At 47.7% G+C, this 19,616-nt stretch overlaps 1 protein-coding gene across 1 annotated transcript in view; it reads left to right on the top strand.

The window, feature by feature from the left end:
- The first annotated feature begins 17,446 nt into the window (after positions 1-17,446).
- NT5DC2 (5'-nucleotidase domain containing 2) overlaps positions 17,447-19,616 on the top strand; it is a 227,397-nt gene continuing 225,227 nt past the window's right edge. Inside the window, exon 1 of the mRNA XM_078664596.1 lies at positions 17,447-17,885. Within this exon, the coding sequence (XP_078520722.1) occupies positions 17,597-17,885 (289 nt within the window). The 5' untranslated portion in view covers positions 17,447-17,596. The remainder of the gene's footprint in view (positions 17,886-19,616) is intronic.

Below are 19,616 nucleotides of genomic sequence, written 5' to 3'. Positions count from 1 at the left end.
CAGGCGCGGGGGAAAAGTGAATTTTCTTAAAATTACCCCTGCGTACTTATATATCATCATCACGCTTCCGACGGATAGTGATTCACGCTTCCCAAGCGTGTAAGGAAAATGAGAATGGCCCCTAACCGGCTACGTACTTAGTGCGCTTCACAAAACAGGCCTGAAAACTAATTGTGCACCAACGCCTATGGTAAAAGTCCGCGCCATATAGGAAGGGTCTAAATACATAAATTAAATATAAATAAAGCGATCGCACCAAAAGACAGGAAAAGCGGAAGCCCGCCTGCCGGGTAGAAGGATGGACCACTGACCCGACAAAATGGCCAGAGCGGAAAGGGGGTGGGGGAGGACGAAAATGGCCGACGAGCTTTCGCGCCATTTCCCCCCCATCGCCAAAGATTAGTAGCCAACCTCCCGACTATGTCCACCCCGTTGAACCACCTGCTCGCCCCCCGCAGGCGCAAAGTTACCGCACAGAGGTAAGCCGGACAGCAGAGGCGATGAACCTGAAATAGCATTCTATAGTGTTGGTTCCTGGTGCGTGCCACTTACGGGGGGCCCTAGTGATCCACACTATGCGCCAGCTCCCCACACGCAAACTCGGCCCGCAGAAAACACCGCGTGGAGACGGTACCGATGAGAAAAGGATGCCGTCCCGTCTAAAGTTCAAATAAATAAAACGAAAGAGACACCTTACTTCTGTCAAAACTGAACTCTTTCCTAAAAGAATCCTTGCGAATAGGTTTACAGTTTGCAATGAAGACCGGAAATAAGTAACAGGGTCAACAACCGTCCAAAACGACACCCCTGCAACCGCTTAACAGGATCCATTCACAAATAAACGTCCCGTCCAGAGAACTACCTTCAGGCGGGCATACCGTTGGAGGTGAATCACGAAACGTTGTGTCCTGTGAAAGTCTCGGGGGAAATCCTAGCCACCCCTCTTAGACATCACAAATACAGCAATGCTTGGACTGCTCCTTCCCCACGAGTGTTAGAAGGGGGTGGTGGGGGACTAACAGTCGACTCCCCTCCCTTGCGGCTCCCTCAGGCTATGGCGAGAATCTCCGCGTGAGTAAAGCCTACGCTCAAAGTTATCGAACACTTCTGATTCACTCCTGATGCAACTTCTTCGCACCCCTCGCTAACGCAAGGAAAAGTTATTAACTCGGTATAACTACTTAATCTGAAAATAATGGCACACTAGAAACTTCTGCTCAGGAAATCATCAAAGCACAGTCTGCACCTTCACAAAGAAACTACTCACCAAACTCGCTAGATCGGGCAAACTCAAAGCTCCGCTCGCCGCCGCAGCCCTAAAGCGCTGCACCTCTGCCCGCGGAGCGCGGTCAACTAATGCCTCCTAACTTACACGGGCATTGCGGGCTTAACACTAGAAGTGTTCCTGCCGACGGTCTGAAACTGGCTTGCATGGGACAAGCTCTAAAGCACAAGCCAACTACAATCGTATCCGAGAACGGAATACAGGGCAGCAGACCCGGGATCGCCCCTTTCCGAGCTGTGCCAAAATTGCCACTGTTCAATGATGAGCGGAAAACAGCCTCCCCTCGTGCAAAGGCTCTCCAATACAAGGAAGCTGCGCGCTGAGAGCTGCAGAATTGTGAACGCGCCCGGCCATCTGGATTCACTAACGGAGGCACCCTGACAGCTCCTAATTATAATTTATGTACTTCTTTGCGCGAGCACGAACGAAATATGCCCAAAATGGCGGAACAAAACTACATTTACCCTATCACTTCAAGCCTATTAAAACGAAAACACAAGGAAGACGAATCACTGGCCAGATGACAGAAAACGCTAAGGAATGTGTGGAATTCCTCTCGCCAAGGCCCTAAGGATACTTCTTCTTTTTTTTCTTATAACATTAGGATCTCGAAACTCCTCCCCCACTTACAGTGGGGAGGAGTCCGAGCCCTAAAAAGGACTTACCTTTAATGGCCGGCCCGCCGCCTTTCCTCAGTCCTCATTCTCGTCTTCTTCCTGTCGTGGCTGGCAGCAGGAAGCACCCGGGCAGATAGGCTCCCCTGAGCCAATCACAACGCTGCTATGCAACCTTGTGATTGGTCTGGGTGCCGTGGATCGGCGCTCAGATTGGACCAGGGTTCCCATGCATGTTCCTGACAAGGCTGTATATTGCAGCCTAGTGGGAATATGCGAAGTGCGCATGAACTGTTTGGTCGGCCCAAGAGGGCCAGCCAAATAGTTGATGTGCAGTTAGGGAGTGCACACCACTCCTCCCCTGCTCTGGCCAGCCCTGCCCGGCCACTGACTTCAATAGGGAAAATGAACTGATAATACCAATACAATATTATCATTTTATTTTTCCTTTTCAGCAGTGGGGCGACGCTCCTCCGCCTTAGCAGAGGAGCTGCCACTGATCCTAATGTTGGAAAAAAGATTCATTTGAATAGAAAACAATTCTGATTATTAAGGAGATTCCTCAACCATGATGTTAACGTTTTTAATTCTGAGTTTGTGCTTCTCCAGACCAAGCGCTTTTAAACTATATTGTCTACCTGTATCGATGGCATGTGAATCCTTCACCTTGTGGTCTTCTGTCTTACATAACGTTTGCTATACACTGATTTAAGCACCTATGATTGAATGTCTCTGTGTAGTGTGTGTGATGTAAAGTGCTCTGACACAGGGGCGCCAACAAACATTATCGCACTAGGCTCCACCAGCGCTAAAGCTGGCCCTGACTGAGGGGTCATGTCTTGCAGGCTACACGCTGTGCTCTGCAGCAGGACATTAACCCTGCACCCACAATGATTCCAGCTTGTAACACAAAGATCTCTGTAGTAAATGCAGTAACCACATTTTGGAGGTGTTTCAGGCTATGGTCGTGGTTTAAGAGCAGCGCTTAATTTGAGCCAGTGCCTTCCGGTGCTCGGCACTGGCACTTAATTGTCAACACTGGTCTCTATTAAAGTCTGCACCATGGTGGCGCTGTCTGTCTGATTTAGAGATCTGCACTACAGCAGTTATTTACTAATTCAATACATATTAAAAATGACTGATCCACGCTATGTCCTTCCAGCAACCTCCGCTCCTGGCAAGTCCACTTGATGCTAAGCATAAAAACTGTGGAGGAAGTATGAGCTGGGACCCCTGCTCTGTAACGACTTGGACCCCTCCTTGAGGTCGCCGCCAACCCGTCATTAACCTGAAAGGATCTGGAAATGTTCAATCCAGAAAAGCAACACATCTCCACGACTTGTCAATAAGACCTCCCATTCATTGCCGACAGTGCTTATACCTCCGCAGTGTTCTGGGCCCTTTTGTAACTTGTACTCACCTCTTGCATCTGGTCTTCTCAAACCTGCACTACAAAGATAGCAGTGGTGTGCAGGAGTATACGTCTTGCATGGCTGTCGTAGGGCACCACTATCATCAACTAGTGGATTCTGAATCCACTAAGAACTTGTTACCCACTGTTGCTGCGTCATAAATGAATCCCAGGCGGCTGTGGCTGGACTCGCTGAGAGCCTGATGGAGCAGTGAGCACAGCTTCTCAACTGTGGGGTGGGAACGCGCCAAGGGTGGTGGGGGACGGTGGTAGATGGCCACCTATTTTTTTTTTTTAATGTGAGACAGGGAGGGGAAGCCAGGCTATATATGCCCCCCCAACCCCCCCATTACTCCTTGTCCCTCTGTAGCAATTGAAAGCAGGAGCAGATGTTTTTTGGGCTATGCATAACATTGGATGTACGTTGTTACGACGCGTGGTATTACCACGTGTACCGTTACAATGTGTATTTCACAACGCAAGTCGTTACCACGACTTGCGCTGTAGGGGTGCGGTCTTAGTGATAGTTTAATTTACTATTCCAACACCAGCCTACGTACAGTAGGGCAGGTGTTGGATTAGTACATCTACTATTCCTTGTCCTTTAGCGCCCTCTAGCGCAAGTCGTAGTTACGACTTGCGTTCTAAAATACGCGTTGTAAAGGTACTGCGGGGTAACATCCGCGTCGTAAAGGATGTCCCCCCATAACATTAAATGATAGATTTGTGAAAAGTGAATCTCAGAGATGTTTTTTCACCTTGGGGTGGGGTGACATCGCAGAGAACTTGAGCATCGCTTTGTTGTCTATTTGATGTCACTTAGAACCCCTCGTTGGAAAGCATCCCCGTAATTCAGTATTACTCATTTACAATTCAACAGGTTTAACATGGTTTTAATGACGAGTATTTCAATTTGTCACCGTGCTGAGACAAAATGTGATTTTGCATAGAGTTTATTTATTTGTATTTTTTTATTTTTAGAGTTTTCTATAGTGTGAACAAGACCCAGAATAGGGTATCAGAGCGCTTTACAAAACAAAGCAAAGTAAGTATAGAACATTTTTGCAAAAACATAGCAGAGGAAGTAAACAAAACAAGCGAGGCATACAAATCACTCAGTAACTTTAAAACGAATGATGGTGCTAAACTAGCCGTGAAGTGGGGCACCCAATTGGGTCTAAATATTACTCCGAAACAAATCGAGCACTCTCTGTCTAATATCAATAAACTTGTACGGTCATCCAGCCTTAGGCTTCAACAATTCAGAACAACCTGCATGCTCTATTATACCCCTGAAAGAATCTCTAGATGGTCCCCTAATGCCGTTTATGGCCATCGCACCAAATGCCCTAAATGCTCAGCCGACGCAGCCAATCTAGTACACATGCTGTTCTCATGCCCCAAACATAAGACCTTCTGGGGGGACATACAGAATGTGTTGAGAATAAAGAATATTATGTTACCTACTTTTACGGCTGCTTCGGTCTTACTAGACTCTTATCCCTTGTCATCTCCACAATCTCCTTTAGTTACTATACTTATGTCTTGTGCTAAATTAACCTAGGCTAGAGCCTGGATCAATACGGAACCACCGACGGTTTGGGACTGGTGGGCATTAGCAACAGAGATACATGCCATGGAGCTAGCCCTAGCAAATCTTAGGGGAATGCGCTCACGGATTAAATTTAATAGAAACTGGGGAACCTTCCTAGAGTAAAAATCACTCAATACCTTTTTTTTTTTTTTTTTTTACGAATGTGTAAAGAAATCTACTTATATTGACTGATTATGAATGTGGAATGTCCTCTTTGTCCTTATATATTAATTCATTTGTTATATAACATATCTACTCTGATGTTCTTTAATACATGTATGAATCTATTTATGTTTTTTTTCCCTGTCAGCTTGCTAAACAATAAAAAAATATAAAAAAATAAAAAAGGAAGTAAACAAAACATTTTTATACAAGGTTCGTCGGTAGCAGAAGCGATGATAGAGGTGGATTGTTAGGAACAGTGGGAATAAGTTCGGGTACGAGTAAGTTATAGATGGCGAGGGAGTCATTTAGGGGAGTGTAGAGACCAGTTTGATGTAGTAGGCTGGTTTAGTGCCTTGCAAGTCAATGAAATAGCTGGTGTGATAGTCCCCCCCATACAGTGAGGCATGTGCGGAATTAGGGGAGAGTCACACCAGCCTTGTTACAGCAATTGTTACATGATTTCCAAAGCCTGCGAGGCTATTGCAGCATAATCAGACTTTCCATTTACAGTGTCATATTGTAGAACTGTGGGGAGAGGAGTTGGCCTAACGGCTAGGGCGCTCGACCTCGGACCTGGGGATCTGGGTTCGAGTCTCGGTAACGACGCCAAAAACCTCCTGTGATTCTGGGCAAATCACTTAATCTCCCCGTGCCTAAAATGAATGTGTGTCCTCATGTAACGTAACTGGAAAATATGTAAAGCGCTCTGATACCTGATTCGGTTTGGGTTTAGTTCGCGCTATATAAAACTCTGCAAAAAAAACTGTACTTCGTAAATTATGTAACACTCAATCAATCAATCATTTGTTAAGCTCGCAGAGAAGTGTCCCGGTGCTCAAAGCAGACAACAGAGAACCAACCACATTATCTTAATAATTAGGCTGCGTCAAATAACCATGCTTAGAGTTTGCTTTTAAAGATGGCCAGAGACTCAGACCTGTGCCGTTTCGGTGACAGACTTTTCCATAGCTTGGCTGTAAGAACTGTGAACGTTCTTCCTCCGCTGCGTGTCTTCAAGAATTTAGGAATCCGCATCAAGCAGCGGTTATTAGTCTTTAGTTCTCTCTCTTGCATGTACGGGGTCAATCTATTCCTCAAATAGCGTGTGGCAGCTCCGCTGAAAGCTCTAAAGGCCAGCGTTGGAGCTTTAAATGTAATGCTCTGTGTCACCGGAAGCCAGTGCAACTATCTTAAATAACAGTGGGTGGAGAACTCTGCTCCGCCCGCGGAGTATGCAGAGATTTGCCTACTCTGTATTTTGCAGAGAACGCGGATTAGGCAAATTTCCGCACACTCGGCGGCGGAGCAGAGTTGACCAGCCCCCACCTCCAGCCCCTCAAGTAAGAATTAAATAAATATACATTATAAATAAAATAATAAATACTTACCTTGCCTGTGGCATCCCCAGGCTGCCGTCCTGCTCTGCCTTAAAGCGATACAAAAGGAGATGATGGACGGAGCGTTTGAGCAAATCAAACACTCACCCCCAGTCAACTGATCTGGGTTTAATCCTGCTCTGCCTTGGCGGTTCACTGTGATCTACGCATGCACGCACGTGCATGCTCATTCCTTGCGAGAAATGCATAACTTCCTTATGGTTTTCAGTTTTATGACGCAGACTGAATAAATCTGTTTGATGTGAGTGGTGAAGGAGAGTGTCGAGTCAAACGCGAATCCGAGATTTCTGGCAGAAGGAGTTGGTATTGGGGGGATTATGTTCATCAGGCCACCAGAGGTTGGACGACAGCGGCCCTCCTCGATGGAAAACCAAAACTTCAGTTTTATCGGAATTTAGTTTCAGACAATTATACTCCATCCAAGCTGCGACTCCTTTAAGGCACCATGGTGCAAGGATGCCAGCGTCATGGGGCATCTTCCTGCACAAAAACAATCACTACAGGCATGTTCCTCCTTCCGTGTGTGCTGTAGAATGTAGCACGCTTTGAAAGAGGAAAAAACGAGGATAAATTAAATCATTTCTCCTTGTTGAGCCTCGCTACGCCTCCCCTGGAGAGGCATCGCATTAACACGCAAGTCCAGATTCACGATTCCTCGTAAATCTGGAGATGTATCCTGTTCCATGGGTGTTGCGTGGGAACACCCACAGCAACACCAATATAACGCCCCTTCCACGCAAAGTGCTGCGTGTGAAGGGGCCGTATTTACAAGAAGAAGAAAAGTCAGGCGGGTGGCTTTTCCTCTCCTTGTAATTATGGAGAAGTGAAATGCGCCTCCAGTACGTCACAAAAAGTGACGCACTGGTGGGGCAGGGGGCTTGTAAATCTGCCCTTACCTTTACACCCCAGGTTTCGCTAAGATCAGCCAGGGGGTCGAGGTAGAAGTTGTGCAGACGTGGGCTGCGGGCTGATCTCTGCGGTGCCCCACACTCCCACGGTATAGATCTTGAGGAGAAGGGTGTCGATACACAGGTTGAGATCTGCCCTCCAGGAAGGATTTGAGCCACGCGAGGGTCTTGCCCTGAATTCCTGGATTATACTAACACTGAAGCAACATTCTCTTGATTGTACCAAAAATAAATGGCAGGTGATGCAGATAATATATATATATATTAGACGATCATTTTCTCTGTGTACAAAATACTTGTATTTCATGTGATGTATGTTGTCTGTCTTTAAAAAAAATGTTTCATACTTTTCAATGGCGAGCTAAATCATCTCTTTTTCTGACTCGCACAAAGTCCTTCTTTAGAACTCTGCAAACTTTAAATTCGCCAATTACCATCAGTGCTTTAAGTGGGCCGGGTCTTGCCGGTGCTGAGCAGTGAAAATGTCAGTATCGAGTGTTAAAACCGGTCTTCCGCTTGACCTCTACACGTAACAAACAAGCACTTGCAAATGCCAATTTGTCAGTCTGGCTTGTAGTCTTAATGTATTTGAGAATAGTTCAGCTGAGCCAAAAATATACCATCAGTTTTTAAAGTCAATATTTTCTCCAGACGTTATATATCAACAGTAATAAAAGTGTCCACTACTGTAACTCCAGCTCAATATCCAGAGCTTAGTTATCTTCACAGTAACATCACCAGGGTACTTTGTCCAAAATGAAGTGTCTTTTATTTTCGTATTTCGTTTTCCATCAAATCAAGCCACAGCCAACACGTGTTTCGTTGGGCATTACAATCATGCCTTACAACTTCTTCAGGGCAAGAAAGAATATTATTATCCTTCCTGTGTTCTTGGCTCTCGAGGTGTAACCACAAATCAAATCCCGTATTAGGGCTGACAAGTTCCTTATATCGACTCTCATCCGTTTTAATACACGAGTGCGTGACAGGTATTCCTCCCTCTATAGCGACCGCGAGTACGCTGTCAGGAGAGGCACAGTCAGCTGACTGTGCCTCTCCTGGTGATGTTACTGTGAAGATAACTAAGCTCTGGATATTGAGCTGGAGTTACAGTAGTGGACACTTTTATTACTGTTGATATATAACGTCTGGAGAAAATATTGACTTTAAAAACTGATGGTATATTTTTTGCTCAGCTGAACTATTCTCAAATTCTATAACCAAGGATATCCTTGGTAACTGTAAGGAAGTGCGGTGACCTTTCTTGTATCAGCTTCGGAGCACAATTGGTATATTGAGAGCAATAGGCATTAGCCATTATTCTATGTTGAGCGCCTGATCATTACCTGGTCGTCGTCATTTGTGTTCTCTAGTCTTAATGTATGCCTGTAGTACGCACTAAATGGCACAGGGTGGCGCTGCTACTGCATCATGTGGGGCTGTAGGGAATAGAAAGTCTCAGTGTAAGTCAATGGCTCAGTGTGTACCCTTGTAAAAGCATGGGCGGCTCGTGGAAGACGTTGGCACTCAGCATAGGCCCCCTCTCAGTATGGGTGGGCTGCGGTGGTTTGGGCTGCGGTGGGACCCCTGGGCTGGTGCAGACCCCGGGAGGTGCAGCCGGCACCACACTCGAGCGCTATACTCGCCCAGCAGGCACTATGCTGCCGCTCCAGGACTCTGTTTCTGCTTTTTGCAGTTGTGTAACTTGTGTGCAGCGGAAACTCGGCCCAGGCGCTCTGCAGTCTCACCATGAGCACCCGCTCCTTTGCACAGGTTTACATGCATGTCTCTTATGCACGGGGGATCTGCCTAGAATCACAGGGTGCATACCCGACGCCGGGCTCCACTGCTTCCCTAGATCCAGTGTTGGCAGCTCTGGCAGTAACTCAACGACACCCCTTTGCCCCTCACCCCAAAACAAAAACACTCTCTCTCCCTCCCCCTCTCCCTCACACATTCTCTCTCTCTCTCTCTCTCTCTCTCTCACTCACTCTCTCTCCCTCTCTCTCTCCCTCTCTCTCTCTCCCTCTCTCTCTCCCTCACTCTCTTTCTATCTCACTCTCTCTCCCTCTCTCTCTCTCCCTCTCTCTCTCCCTCACTCTCTTTCTATCTCACTCTCTCTCTCTCTCTCTCTCCCTCTCCCTCACACATTCTCTCTCACTCTCTCCCTCAGTCTCTCTCTCTCTCACTATCTCTCTCTCTCTCTCCCTCACTCTCTTTCTATCTCACTCTCTCCCTCAGTCTCCCTCTCTCTCTCACTCCCCTCACTCACACTCACTCTCCCCCTCCCCCTCACTCTCTCTCTCCCTGCCTCTCTCTCCTCCTCACTCTCTCTCTCCTTCCTTCACTCACTCTCTCCCTCACTATCTCTCCCCCTCACTCTCTCTCTCCCTCCCTCCCTCTCACCCCCTCTCTCTCTCCCTCACTTTCTCTCTCCCTCACTCTCTCTCTCTTCCTCACTCTCTCTGTCTCACTCTTTCTCTCTCTCTCTCTCTCGCCCCCTCACTCTCTCTCTCTCCTTCACTCACTCTCTCCCTCACTCTCTCCCTCACTCTCTCTCCCCCTCACTCTCTCTCTCCCTCACTCTCTCTCTCCCTCCCTCTCACTCTCCTCTCTCCCTCCCTCACTCTCTCTCTCCCTCCCTCTCACCCCCTCTCTCTCTCCCTCACTCTCTCTTTCTTCCTCACTCTCTCTGCCTCACTCTTTCTCTCTCTCTCTTTCTCTCTCTCTCTTTCTCTCTCTCTCTCTCTCTCTCTCTCTCTTCTCTCTCTCTCTCTCTCTCTTCTCTCTCTCTCTCTCTCTCTCTTCTCTCTCTCCCCCCCCCCCCTTATCTCAGCGTCTAGGGCGTGGTTGGCAGCTCTCATTTCTCAGAACCTGTCTTCTCCGAGTTCAGCTCTGCAGCATAAATCGTGTGAACATAGAGTCTCACTCTTCTCACTGCTAATGAACAAGAACAGTAATTGTGACTACCACTTACGTCAGTTCACACTCATCGCTTCGTTTTTAGTGCACATTCACGGTGTTTCACCGATGCACACAGAGTGATCGTGTTTATCAGTTCACACTCACCACTGTGTTTCACAAGTGCAGGCGCCGGCAGTGTGTTTTACTGGTTACACACGTTCACTGTGTTTCACCAGGAAGCAATTCTCACCACAGGCACCGACTTCCCCATGGGCGCAGTTTCAAGACTGGTTCGCGTATGGCTGGGTCCAAACTGGAATGGCATGGTGAGCACAAAAAACCAATCGATTTAGGCCCAGATCTCTGTACTGGGGGTGAATGTTTGGCATTGTTCAGCATTCTGTCCATTAATTGTTCTTTTTAGGTCTCGTCCTTTACCATTCCGAAGGAATGGGAAATGGCGAGAATTCAAGTGCTCGAACTGATTGTCAAACCACCGCATTTTTTCGTGGCGTTTTCTTCGAGTGCACGTGGCCACAGGCACGCGCTTTTGGCCCATACACTTTCATGGCCATCTGTTCCTCAATGTCCCTCCCACCCTTTGTTTGATCTTGCCGCGAGTTCAGGCTAATGGCCCTCCCCCAGCACAGAGCGCGCATCGCGGCCGCACAGCACATCAAAGGGCTTCTCCCAGCGTGTGCTGTGCGGCTTCTCCTCCCCTAATTATGTGGCCGGCCGTACTTGTGTTTCCCGGCCGCTTCCCGGCCGCTCTTGTATTTAATTAGCAGCAGCAGCATTTCTCCTGCGCCAGGCCACATCAAAGGCTCTGTGCCACTTTCACCCACACAGCAACACTTACAGACACGCAACGCCACTCACACCCACTCAAGCCCACTATCATCCACGCAACACCACACTCACCCACGCAACGCCACTCACCCAAGCAACACCACTCACACACGCAACGCAACTCACCCACGCAACCCCACTCATCCACGCAACCCCACTCATCCACGCAACGCCACTCACCCACACAACGCCACTCATCCATGCAACGCCACTCACACACGCAACGCCACTCACACACGCAACGCCACTCACACACGCAACGCCACTCACACACGCAACGCCACTCACACACGCAACACCACTCACACACGCAACGCCACTCACACACACAACGCCACTCACACACGCAACGCCACTCACACACGCAACGCCACTCACACACGCAACGCCACTCACCCACGCAACGCCACTCACCCACGCAACGCCTCTCACACACGCAACGCCACTCACAGATTGTGGGTGCAGATTGTGAGTGCAGATTCAGGGTGCAGATTGTGGGTGCAGATTCAGAGTGCAGATTGTGGGTGCAGATTCAGAGTGCAGATTGTGGGTGCAGATTGTGGGTGCAGATTGTGGGTGCAGATTGTGGGTGCAGATTGTGGGTGCAGATTCAGGGTGCAGATTGTGGGTGCAGATTGTGGGTGCAGATTGTGGGTGCAGATTGTGGGTGCAGATTCAGAGTGCAGATTCAGGGTGCAGATTCAGGGTGCAGATTCAGGGTGCAGATTCTGGGTGCAGATTCTGGGTGCAGATTGTGGGTGCAGATTGTGGGTGCAGATTGTGGGTGCAGATTGTGGGTGCAGATTCAGGGTGCAGATTGTGGGTGCAGATTCAGGGTGCAGATTCAGGGTGCAGATTGTGGGTGCAGATTGTGGGTGCAGATTGTGGGTGCAGATTGTGGGTGCAGATTCAGAGTGCAGATTCAGAGTGCAGATTCAGAGTGCAGATTCAGAGTGCAGATTCAGAGAAAACTCAGCAGCACCACCACCATTGCAATGCAATAGGTCTCGTTTTAATGCAAATTTAAGCTATAGGCCTTGTAAATGACAAAGCCTTTTATTTATGTTCCAAAAACCAGAACGCAAAAATAAAGGGCATTATCATTTACAATGCTAATAGTTCAGACTCGCGTTATTGCGAGACCTATTGCATTTCCAATGCTTGTTGAATTTGTCACCCGAGTGGGAAGGGAATGCCCAGACGTGGGTCCCGTGCTGTCCATGCAACTGGAGTCAAGCTAGCCTGGCTGATGAGGGTGAACCCCTAAACCGGTCCTAGGATGCTTGTTTATGCTTGGCAGTTCAGGCTAAACTCTTCCAATGGGGAGCAGGGTCAAGACTGATTTGCATATGGCTGGGTTCAAACTGGAATGGCTGATGAGCAGAAAAAGATAATTTTAGGCCCAGATCTGTGTACTGGGGGTGAATGTTTGTCATAGTTCACCATTTCTGCACTGAAATGGGCTGAACAAGCCTATGCTGGGCGCCATGCACTAGGCCATCCCAGCAGAGGTAGGAGAGGACAGTGAGTGTTCAGAGAGGGCAGGGAGCAGAATGGGAAAGTGTGTGAGTAGTTGAAGAGGTAGGGAACAGAGCAGTGAGTGTGCAGAGGCTGCAGGGAGAAGACAGGGCATTGTGAGACCAGAAGAGGTAGGGAGGGCAGTGTCTGAGCAGATGGGGAAGTGTGTGTGCATTGCAGACAAGAGCAAAGATTTGGCAATAAAGTTAGTGTCATGGTCCAATCTTAAAACTGACCAATGTGCACACATACCACAAGTGGGTATGGTTGCCACATTACCTCACACGTGCAATTCATCCTAATTTAAATACAAAATTGGTCTTGGGATCCAGGACCCTTCAATATTTTTGTGAACCTTGCTCCCATGCGTCCCACTCTGGTGTACCAGTTTACACTTCACTCGTTTACCACTGCGCAGAATGACTGTGGTGTACCAGTTTACACTTCACTCGTTTACCACTGCGCAGAATGACTGTGGTGTACCAGTTTACACTTCACTCGTTTACCACTGCGCAGAATGACTGTGGTGTACCAGTTTACACTTCACTCGTTTACCACTGCGCAGAATGACTGTGGTGTACCATTTTACACTTCACTCGTTTACCACTGCGCAGAATGACTGTGGTGTACCAGTTTACACTTCACTTGTTTACCACTTCGCAGAATGACTGTGGTTTACCAGTTTACACTTCACTCGTTTACCACTGCACAGGATGACTGTGGTGTACCAGTTTACACTTCACTCGTTTACCACTGCGCAGAATGACTGTGGTTTACCAGTTTACACTTCACTAGTTTAGCACTGCACAGGATGACTGTGTTTTACCAGTTAATCCTCATCACTTCATTTGACTTGTTCACAATAACACGGTCACTGTCTCACCAGGACTCACAAAGTGGTTCATCAGTGTTCGCACAGCCACTATATGCATCAGTTCACACACCCTTACATCTTTCACTGCACACACACAATTAGTGTTTTCCAGTTCACACATACACGCAATCACAGTGTTTTACCAATCCTCACCGTCAATGTATGTCACCAGTGCAGTATACTTACAGTCACTGTATTTCACTAGTACACACACAGTCGCCGTGTTTCACCAGTGTTCCCAGTCACTTCATTACAAGGTTGTGATTGCCTTTTTTAACAATATGTTTTGTTCATCTGTTTCTTGAGCTGCTCTCTGCCTCGTAAAGTCACTTTTTAATTGGTGCACACGCATTCTTACTTTGTTTCACCGGCACGCGCAAAGTCACTATGGCTTACCAGTGCATACACAGTCCCTTTGTTATTGTTGTCAGTGGCTTCAACATCACTGTATTCAGTTCCCAGTTCATATTTTCCTTGAATTAAAAAAGTTCTGACTCTGTTTGGGAACAGGAGGCCAAAGAGCAGATCTGTTATCAAAGAACTAGTTCAGGCTTGAATTCCCTGGCAAGCTGAACTAACTCCTGCAGTTCTGGAAATGAGAAGGTAGATTTTGGGCAGTGTTGCTGCATTTTTCTTTCACACTGTGGAAATTGGAAGAGCTCGGTCATGAAATTGAAAACCTATGAGCAATAAACCAATCAGTAAAAGGTCAGAATCTGACTCATTACAATGCTTTTATTTCACTTGGACCTTGTTAAAGATATTAACGGTGATGGCCCAGGACAGGGTTAGTAAATAAACTGTTATGCATAACTACTTGCAGTTATTTCAGTTATTCTCTCTACAGGGGAAGTTTTATTCATGAATGTGTTAAGTACACAGTTCTTGTCCACCTGTTAGTCAACTTTGTAACAATGCTCCCTCATGTACTTCTCTTTGTAAAGCGCTCTGATATCTGCAAGGATCTTGTCCGCGCTATATAAAACTTTCAAAATAAATAAATAAAAAATAAAATAACAAAGATTACACCTCTCACAACAGCTTTCTTCAAACTGGGGGCGGGCCTCGAGTGACCGCAAGGGGGCGCCAGGCTCTGTCCAAAAGAAGCTTTATGCCGATAATAGTACTATGTTTTGAGTTGAAAAAAATGACCAGCAGTAAGCCTCCTGTGTGTCCCAGCCAGTATATCAAACCTAGCGGCACACGAAGAGCTAGGGACACAGTACTTATCTGATATAATTGCGTTAAGACCACTGACTTGTTGGGTAAAACTGTGGTTAAATCAAGATATTCCGCTCGCCCACTTGATTGTGAAAGACCTTGTGTCCCAGGATAACTCTATGTGTGTGCCCTGGCTAAAATATCTGAAATCCTGCTTTTTGAGGCTTGGATGTTTGAATCTGTTTGAAAATCCATATGGGATTGTAAAGGGAGATGTGGCAGCAATTAAGCGGGCTTTTCATATGGATAGGAAGGCCCAAAGAGAAGGGGAAGAGCTTATGAAACCTAATGTTAGGAAATATGTTATGTTGAAAACCTGTGACACCATGGAACTATACCTAACATGTACCTTCACTTCTCATGAAAATTTTTTGCTGACGAGGTTTAGGTTTAATATTTTTCATCATCTTCTTATTAGACCTAAGTCGGATATTTTTAATAAATGTGTTGCTCCCTGTGGCTGCGACGGGAAGTCTCCACAGGATATGCTTCATTTTATATTTTTATGTAAGTTTTATGAATACCCACGCAGACGTTATCTTGTTGCTCTTTTAAAGAAGTTAAATTTTAATCAAATAAGACCAGCACTTATGTATTTACAGCTTTTACATAGTGACGGTGTTCTCCAAGTAGTAGATTTTTTTTAATTAACTGTTAAATTTAGAAATTGCCTGGACCAGTGATTAACACCTTTGATGTATGTTGAGCTCACGTACTGAAAGAACCTTTATCATGCTGCTAATACGATATTAACTGCTGGCTATTGCTGATTTTGTCTACTTACTCTCTAATGAAATATGTATATAATGTTTGTTTGTAAAAGTGACTTTTTAAATTTGAAAGGTACAATGTATTTTATATGTGCACTTTTGTGGTTTGAAACATAACCGAAATAAAGTCTCATTTGATTTGATTTGATTTGACCAGCAGTAGGCTGCTCTGTAATTGGCCATCACTAACATCTTTTGTCATTTCTATCCTAGCTACGACTATGTGTCAAAAAGGGTGGGACTCCAACTATTCTTCACCTCCATTTCTAATAATCACACTGTGGATACTTTAACACACTAGTAAGGCCTCTCTGACCAGAATAGTATGTTTTGCAAACATGTATTTGATTGCATTGTTAAAACAGTAACATAACTAAACTGCAATGCTTAAAAAAGTCTAGACATATTTAAAAATTGCCATTTTAATAGAAAATTATGAAAAATTCTGAGGGGCCCCCTGATCATTTGTTTTTCCACATGGGGAGAGGGGTGAAACATCAAAAAGTTTGAGGACTACCGCTCTAAAGTTACTTTATTTCATTTCTGAACAAGCACTTCCTATGAGTGCATCTACAGGCCATCTTCTCTCCTCCCACCTTCTGAGCATTCTTACATTTTTGCTTCATGGTGGTGTGATTTTTATGCAGATACGGTGTAGGGATCCCTCCTGTTCTTGCATGTCTCCTTCTGCCCGCACCCTCCCAAAAGTAGCCACTTTCCTGCCAAGAAACAACATAAATCAATTAATAAATCAAATAATTAAACTTTCAATACTTATCCCCAGAAAAGTTCACACCCCTAAGTCATGCTTCTTAATGTCAAATGTGTAAAATGACAACAGATGTATTGTCACTGTCTGTGTATCACAGTGACAGCCTCTTGCCTCTTAAATATACTCAGTGTAAGGTTACTTTGTGGAGCCCAACTGGAGAACTGGGTTCGAGACTCGCCTCTGCTCAACATTCTATGATTTGAGGTAAATCACTTGTTGATTTGATTTGATTTATGGTTTTGTAAAGCGCACTTATGCCCATGGGCGTCTCGGCGCTGGAAGATACGGGAAGACTTGTTCTCACCGTGCCTATAAAAATAAATTAATGTGACCTTGTACAAACATAACTGATGCTCACAGAAAGCACTCCAATACCTTTAGATGGAATTTGCGCTACAAAAAAAAGCATTGTCAAAGCCAAAAGGTTTAGCCTTTGTGAAATGTATTGGGTTTGTCCATTTTTTTAGACATTTTACACAGCAGCAGCATGTATTAAAGTTAAAAGAGCTCTATTCTGTCAAAGCTATCAGCGTCATAGCTGTATTCTAAAAAACTTTAAGCCATGTTGTACAGCAGCTATGCAATGTCTATGCATTGAACACATCATGCTGCTTTTTAAAAACGTTTACAGATGTTGCACATTAGCTAAGGCAGCTGTGCAACATATCTAAAAAAAATTGACAAAACCAATAGATTTTGCAGAGGCACAAGCTATTTATTGGTTTTGCCAGTGCTTGTTGGATTCGTTTTTCTCCCACCCCAATGTCTGGTCCCAGACACAAAGACCTGACACAGCACACGTACCAGCGTAAACAAGTGGGCGTGGCCTACATTGCAAGGCGTGGCCATAGGGCGTGGCAAACCAATGAAAACAAACACCTCTGACAAAAGCGTGTCTCATCGGTATGCCCATTTTCCCGCTTGCCTGTCAAAGCAGATTACCCAATCCAGCTACTCGAGCTGCCCTTCTTGCTTTTCTATTGGCTTAGGGACGGCGTGACGGAGTCCGGGCTTAGGGCCTCAGTCTCGCGCCCCTCATGTTACTAAGGCAGGCCAGACAAGGGGGTTGGCTCGAGCTCTCAGATGGGCGGGTTGTTTGAAAGAAAGAGGGCGTGGTTAGCTCCCGAGGGTTGGGTGAAGAATCTGGCCCGGCGCGAGGCGCTCACAGTTAGAGTCCCATCGAACGTCCGCAGCTGCTGCACGAGGCAGGGGGAGGCGAATTTGCACGGTGTGCGCGTGGTGGCAGCGCGAGCGATCCACGCAGGGCTCTCCACGCGCTAGCGCCTCGCGCCCTCCGTCCAATCCGCAGCGGCCATGGCTGGCGGTGCGCTCGCGCTGTGGCGGTTTGCCCTGAGGAGCGGCGGCGGCGCTCGCGGGGCCGCCGCGGCCTCCTACGCCACGGCCAGCGGCAGCGAGGGCTCCCCGTGCGGCGGGGCGGGCGCGGCCTGCGCCCCCGCCGCCTCCCCCCTGCCCGCCGCCCCGCAGCCAGCCCACGGCGGCGGCGGCCGCAGCTTCTCCTCGGCGGCCCCGGCCCCCTTCCCGTCCCAGGAGGGCAAGAACTTCATGTGGGCCCGGTACAACGAGATGAAGCGGCTGGTGCAAGGTGAGTACCCCCCACCCGTCACTCTTTATGGTGGAAGAGGGTCTGCTCGGGCGGGGGAGGCGAGGGGCCCCCTCTCCTTAGGGGGTGGGGGAGGAGCAACAGGGTGAGCCTGGAGGGGCGGGGGGCTAGACTGCCCCTGCACCGGGAGGGGGGGTCAGGTACTAGGCCCCCCTCCGTTGGAAGGGGGGCCTGAGGTGTTGTGGGTGCGGCAAGTTGAGCCTTGTGACCCTCTGTCATGTTGGCGTGGGAGTGGGGATGTTGCAGCAGGCCCCACCCTGGGGTGTGGGAGTGTTATGCTTTTTTATTGGGGGGGGTCACCTCTCAACTGCAGAGAGGAGCAGGGGCGTGCATGGTTTGCCTCGGGGCGAGGGCCCCTGCTGTGGGGGGGGGGGAGGGGGCGTAAGAGCCTGCGGCCCTGGCACGGGTGGTGAGGGCACATGACCACCTGGTTGGCACTGGACTCGCCCCTGGAGCTCACGTGCTGGCTGTGCACCTGTTGACCCTACGCTGGGCTGCACTCTGCATCCACACATAACCTGCTCCACCCTCCTGGAGGTGGCCCCCACTCACGCCCACCCATTCTACAGAGAGTCCTGAGCACCCACCCATAAACAGATCACCATTTGTCCCCCCCCCCCCGCCCCCATGAAGGTTTCATTCAAACCCTTCCATGCATTCACACATAACCTGCTCCACCCTCCTGGGACCTGGTACAGAGAGACCTGAGCCTCCACCCATAAACAGATCACCACATGGTGCCCCCCATGAAGGCTTCATTCAAACCCTTCCATGCATCCACACATAACCTGCTCCGCCCTCCTGGGACCTGGAGGTTGCCCCCACTCACGCCCACCCATTCTACAGAGAGACCTGAGCCTCCACCCATAAACAGATCACCACTTGGTGCCCCCATGAAGGCTTCATTCAAACTCTTTCATAAACTGTAGAGGGTGTGCCCTCACGGACACACTGCATGAGGTTGCTCTCTCATTAATGCTTGTCACTGGGATGAGTCCACGCCTGCATCTGTGGGGTGACACTGGCCTGTGTGAGCAGGGTCATGGAAGGCCCCCCTCTTGTGAGTGTCCTGACTAGTGCCTCCACTGTGCTGCTCCTGCTGCAGCCAGAGAGCCTTGATCCATTCGAAGCAGGGCTTGCCGGGGCGTGTCTCTTGAGTTCAGTGACCTCCACTGATAAGATCCAGGCTGAGCTGTGGTGAAATCCTGGTTGGCTGTCAGTTGAACTACTTTGCCCTCCTGACTACTTTGTTCGTAAGGAATGATGGAGGTCATGGGTTGGAGGTTTTTAGGCCTTGCCTAGACAGAGATTTTTCTGTCTCTCCGATACCATGCGTTTTTTCTCGGTGCGCCTAGAGACCATCCATTGTGTATTATTGCTTGGGTATTGTCACGCCCATTTGCTTGTTGTTGGTCAGCGGTGTAGGCTTTCTCCCTCTTCGTGTGTCCATCCCTCCCCTGGAGTATGCCTGCGTTACGTGTCAGGTCTGTTTACTTTGCCAATGATTTTTATATTAATAAACGTAGGCTTTTCATGTTCACTGGTAGATGTATTGACTTAAGCTCTTGAAGTAAATTGTTGCTATTCAGACGGTGTAGGCGACTGTGGGCATCATGAATGACCATGGGTAGGAGGAGCACTGGTCTGGGTCATAGTTGAGACTTGTCTGTTTGAACAAAGGCTTCCAGCTGTGCTTTAAATGCCGAAAGATGG

The sequence above is a fragment of the Lissotriton helveticus genome, chromosome 10, assembly GCF_964261635.1.
Source record: "Lissotriton helveticus chromosome 10, aLisHel1.1, whole genome shotgun sequence".
NCBI classification, from domain to species: domain Eukaryota; kingdom Metazoa; phylum Chordata; class Amphibia; order Caudata; family Salamandridae; genus Lissotriton; species Lissotriton helveticus.
This window is presented reverse-complemented; position numbering and strand designations above follow the sequence as displayed.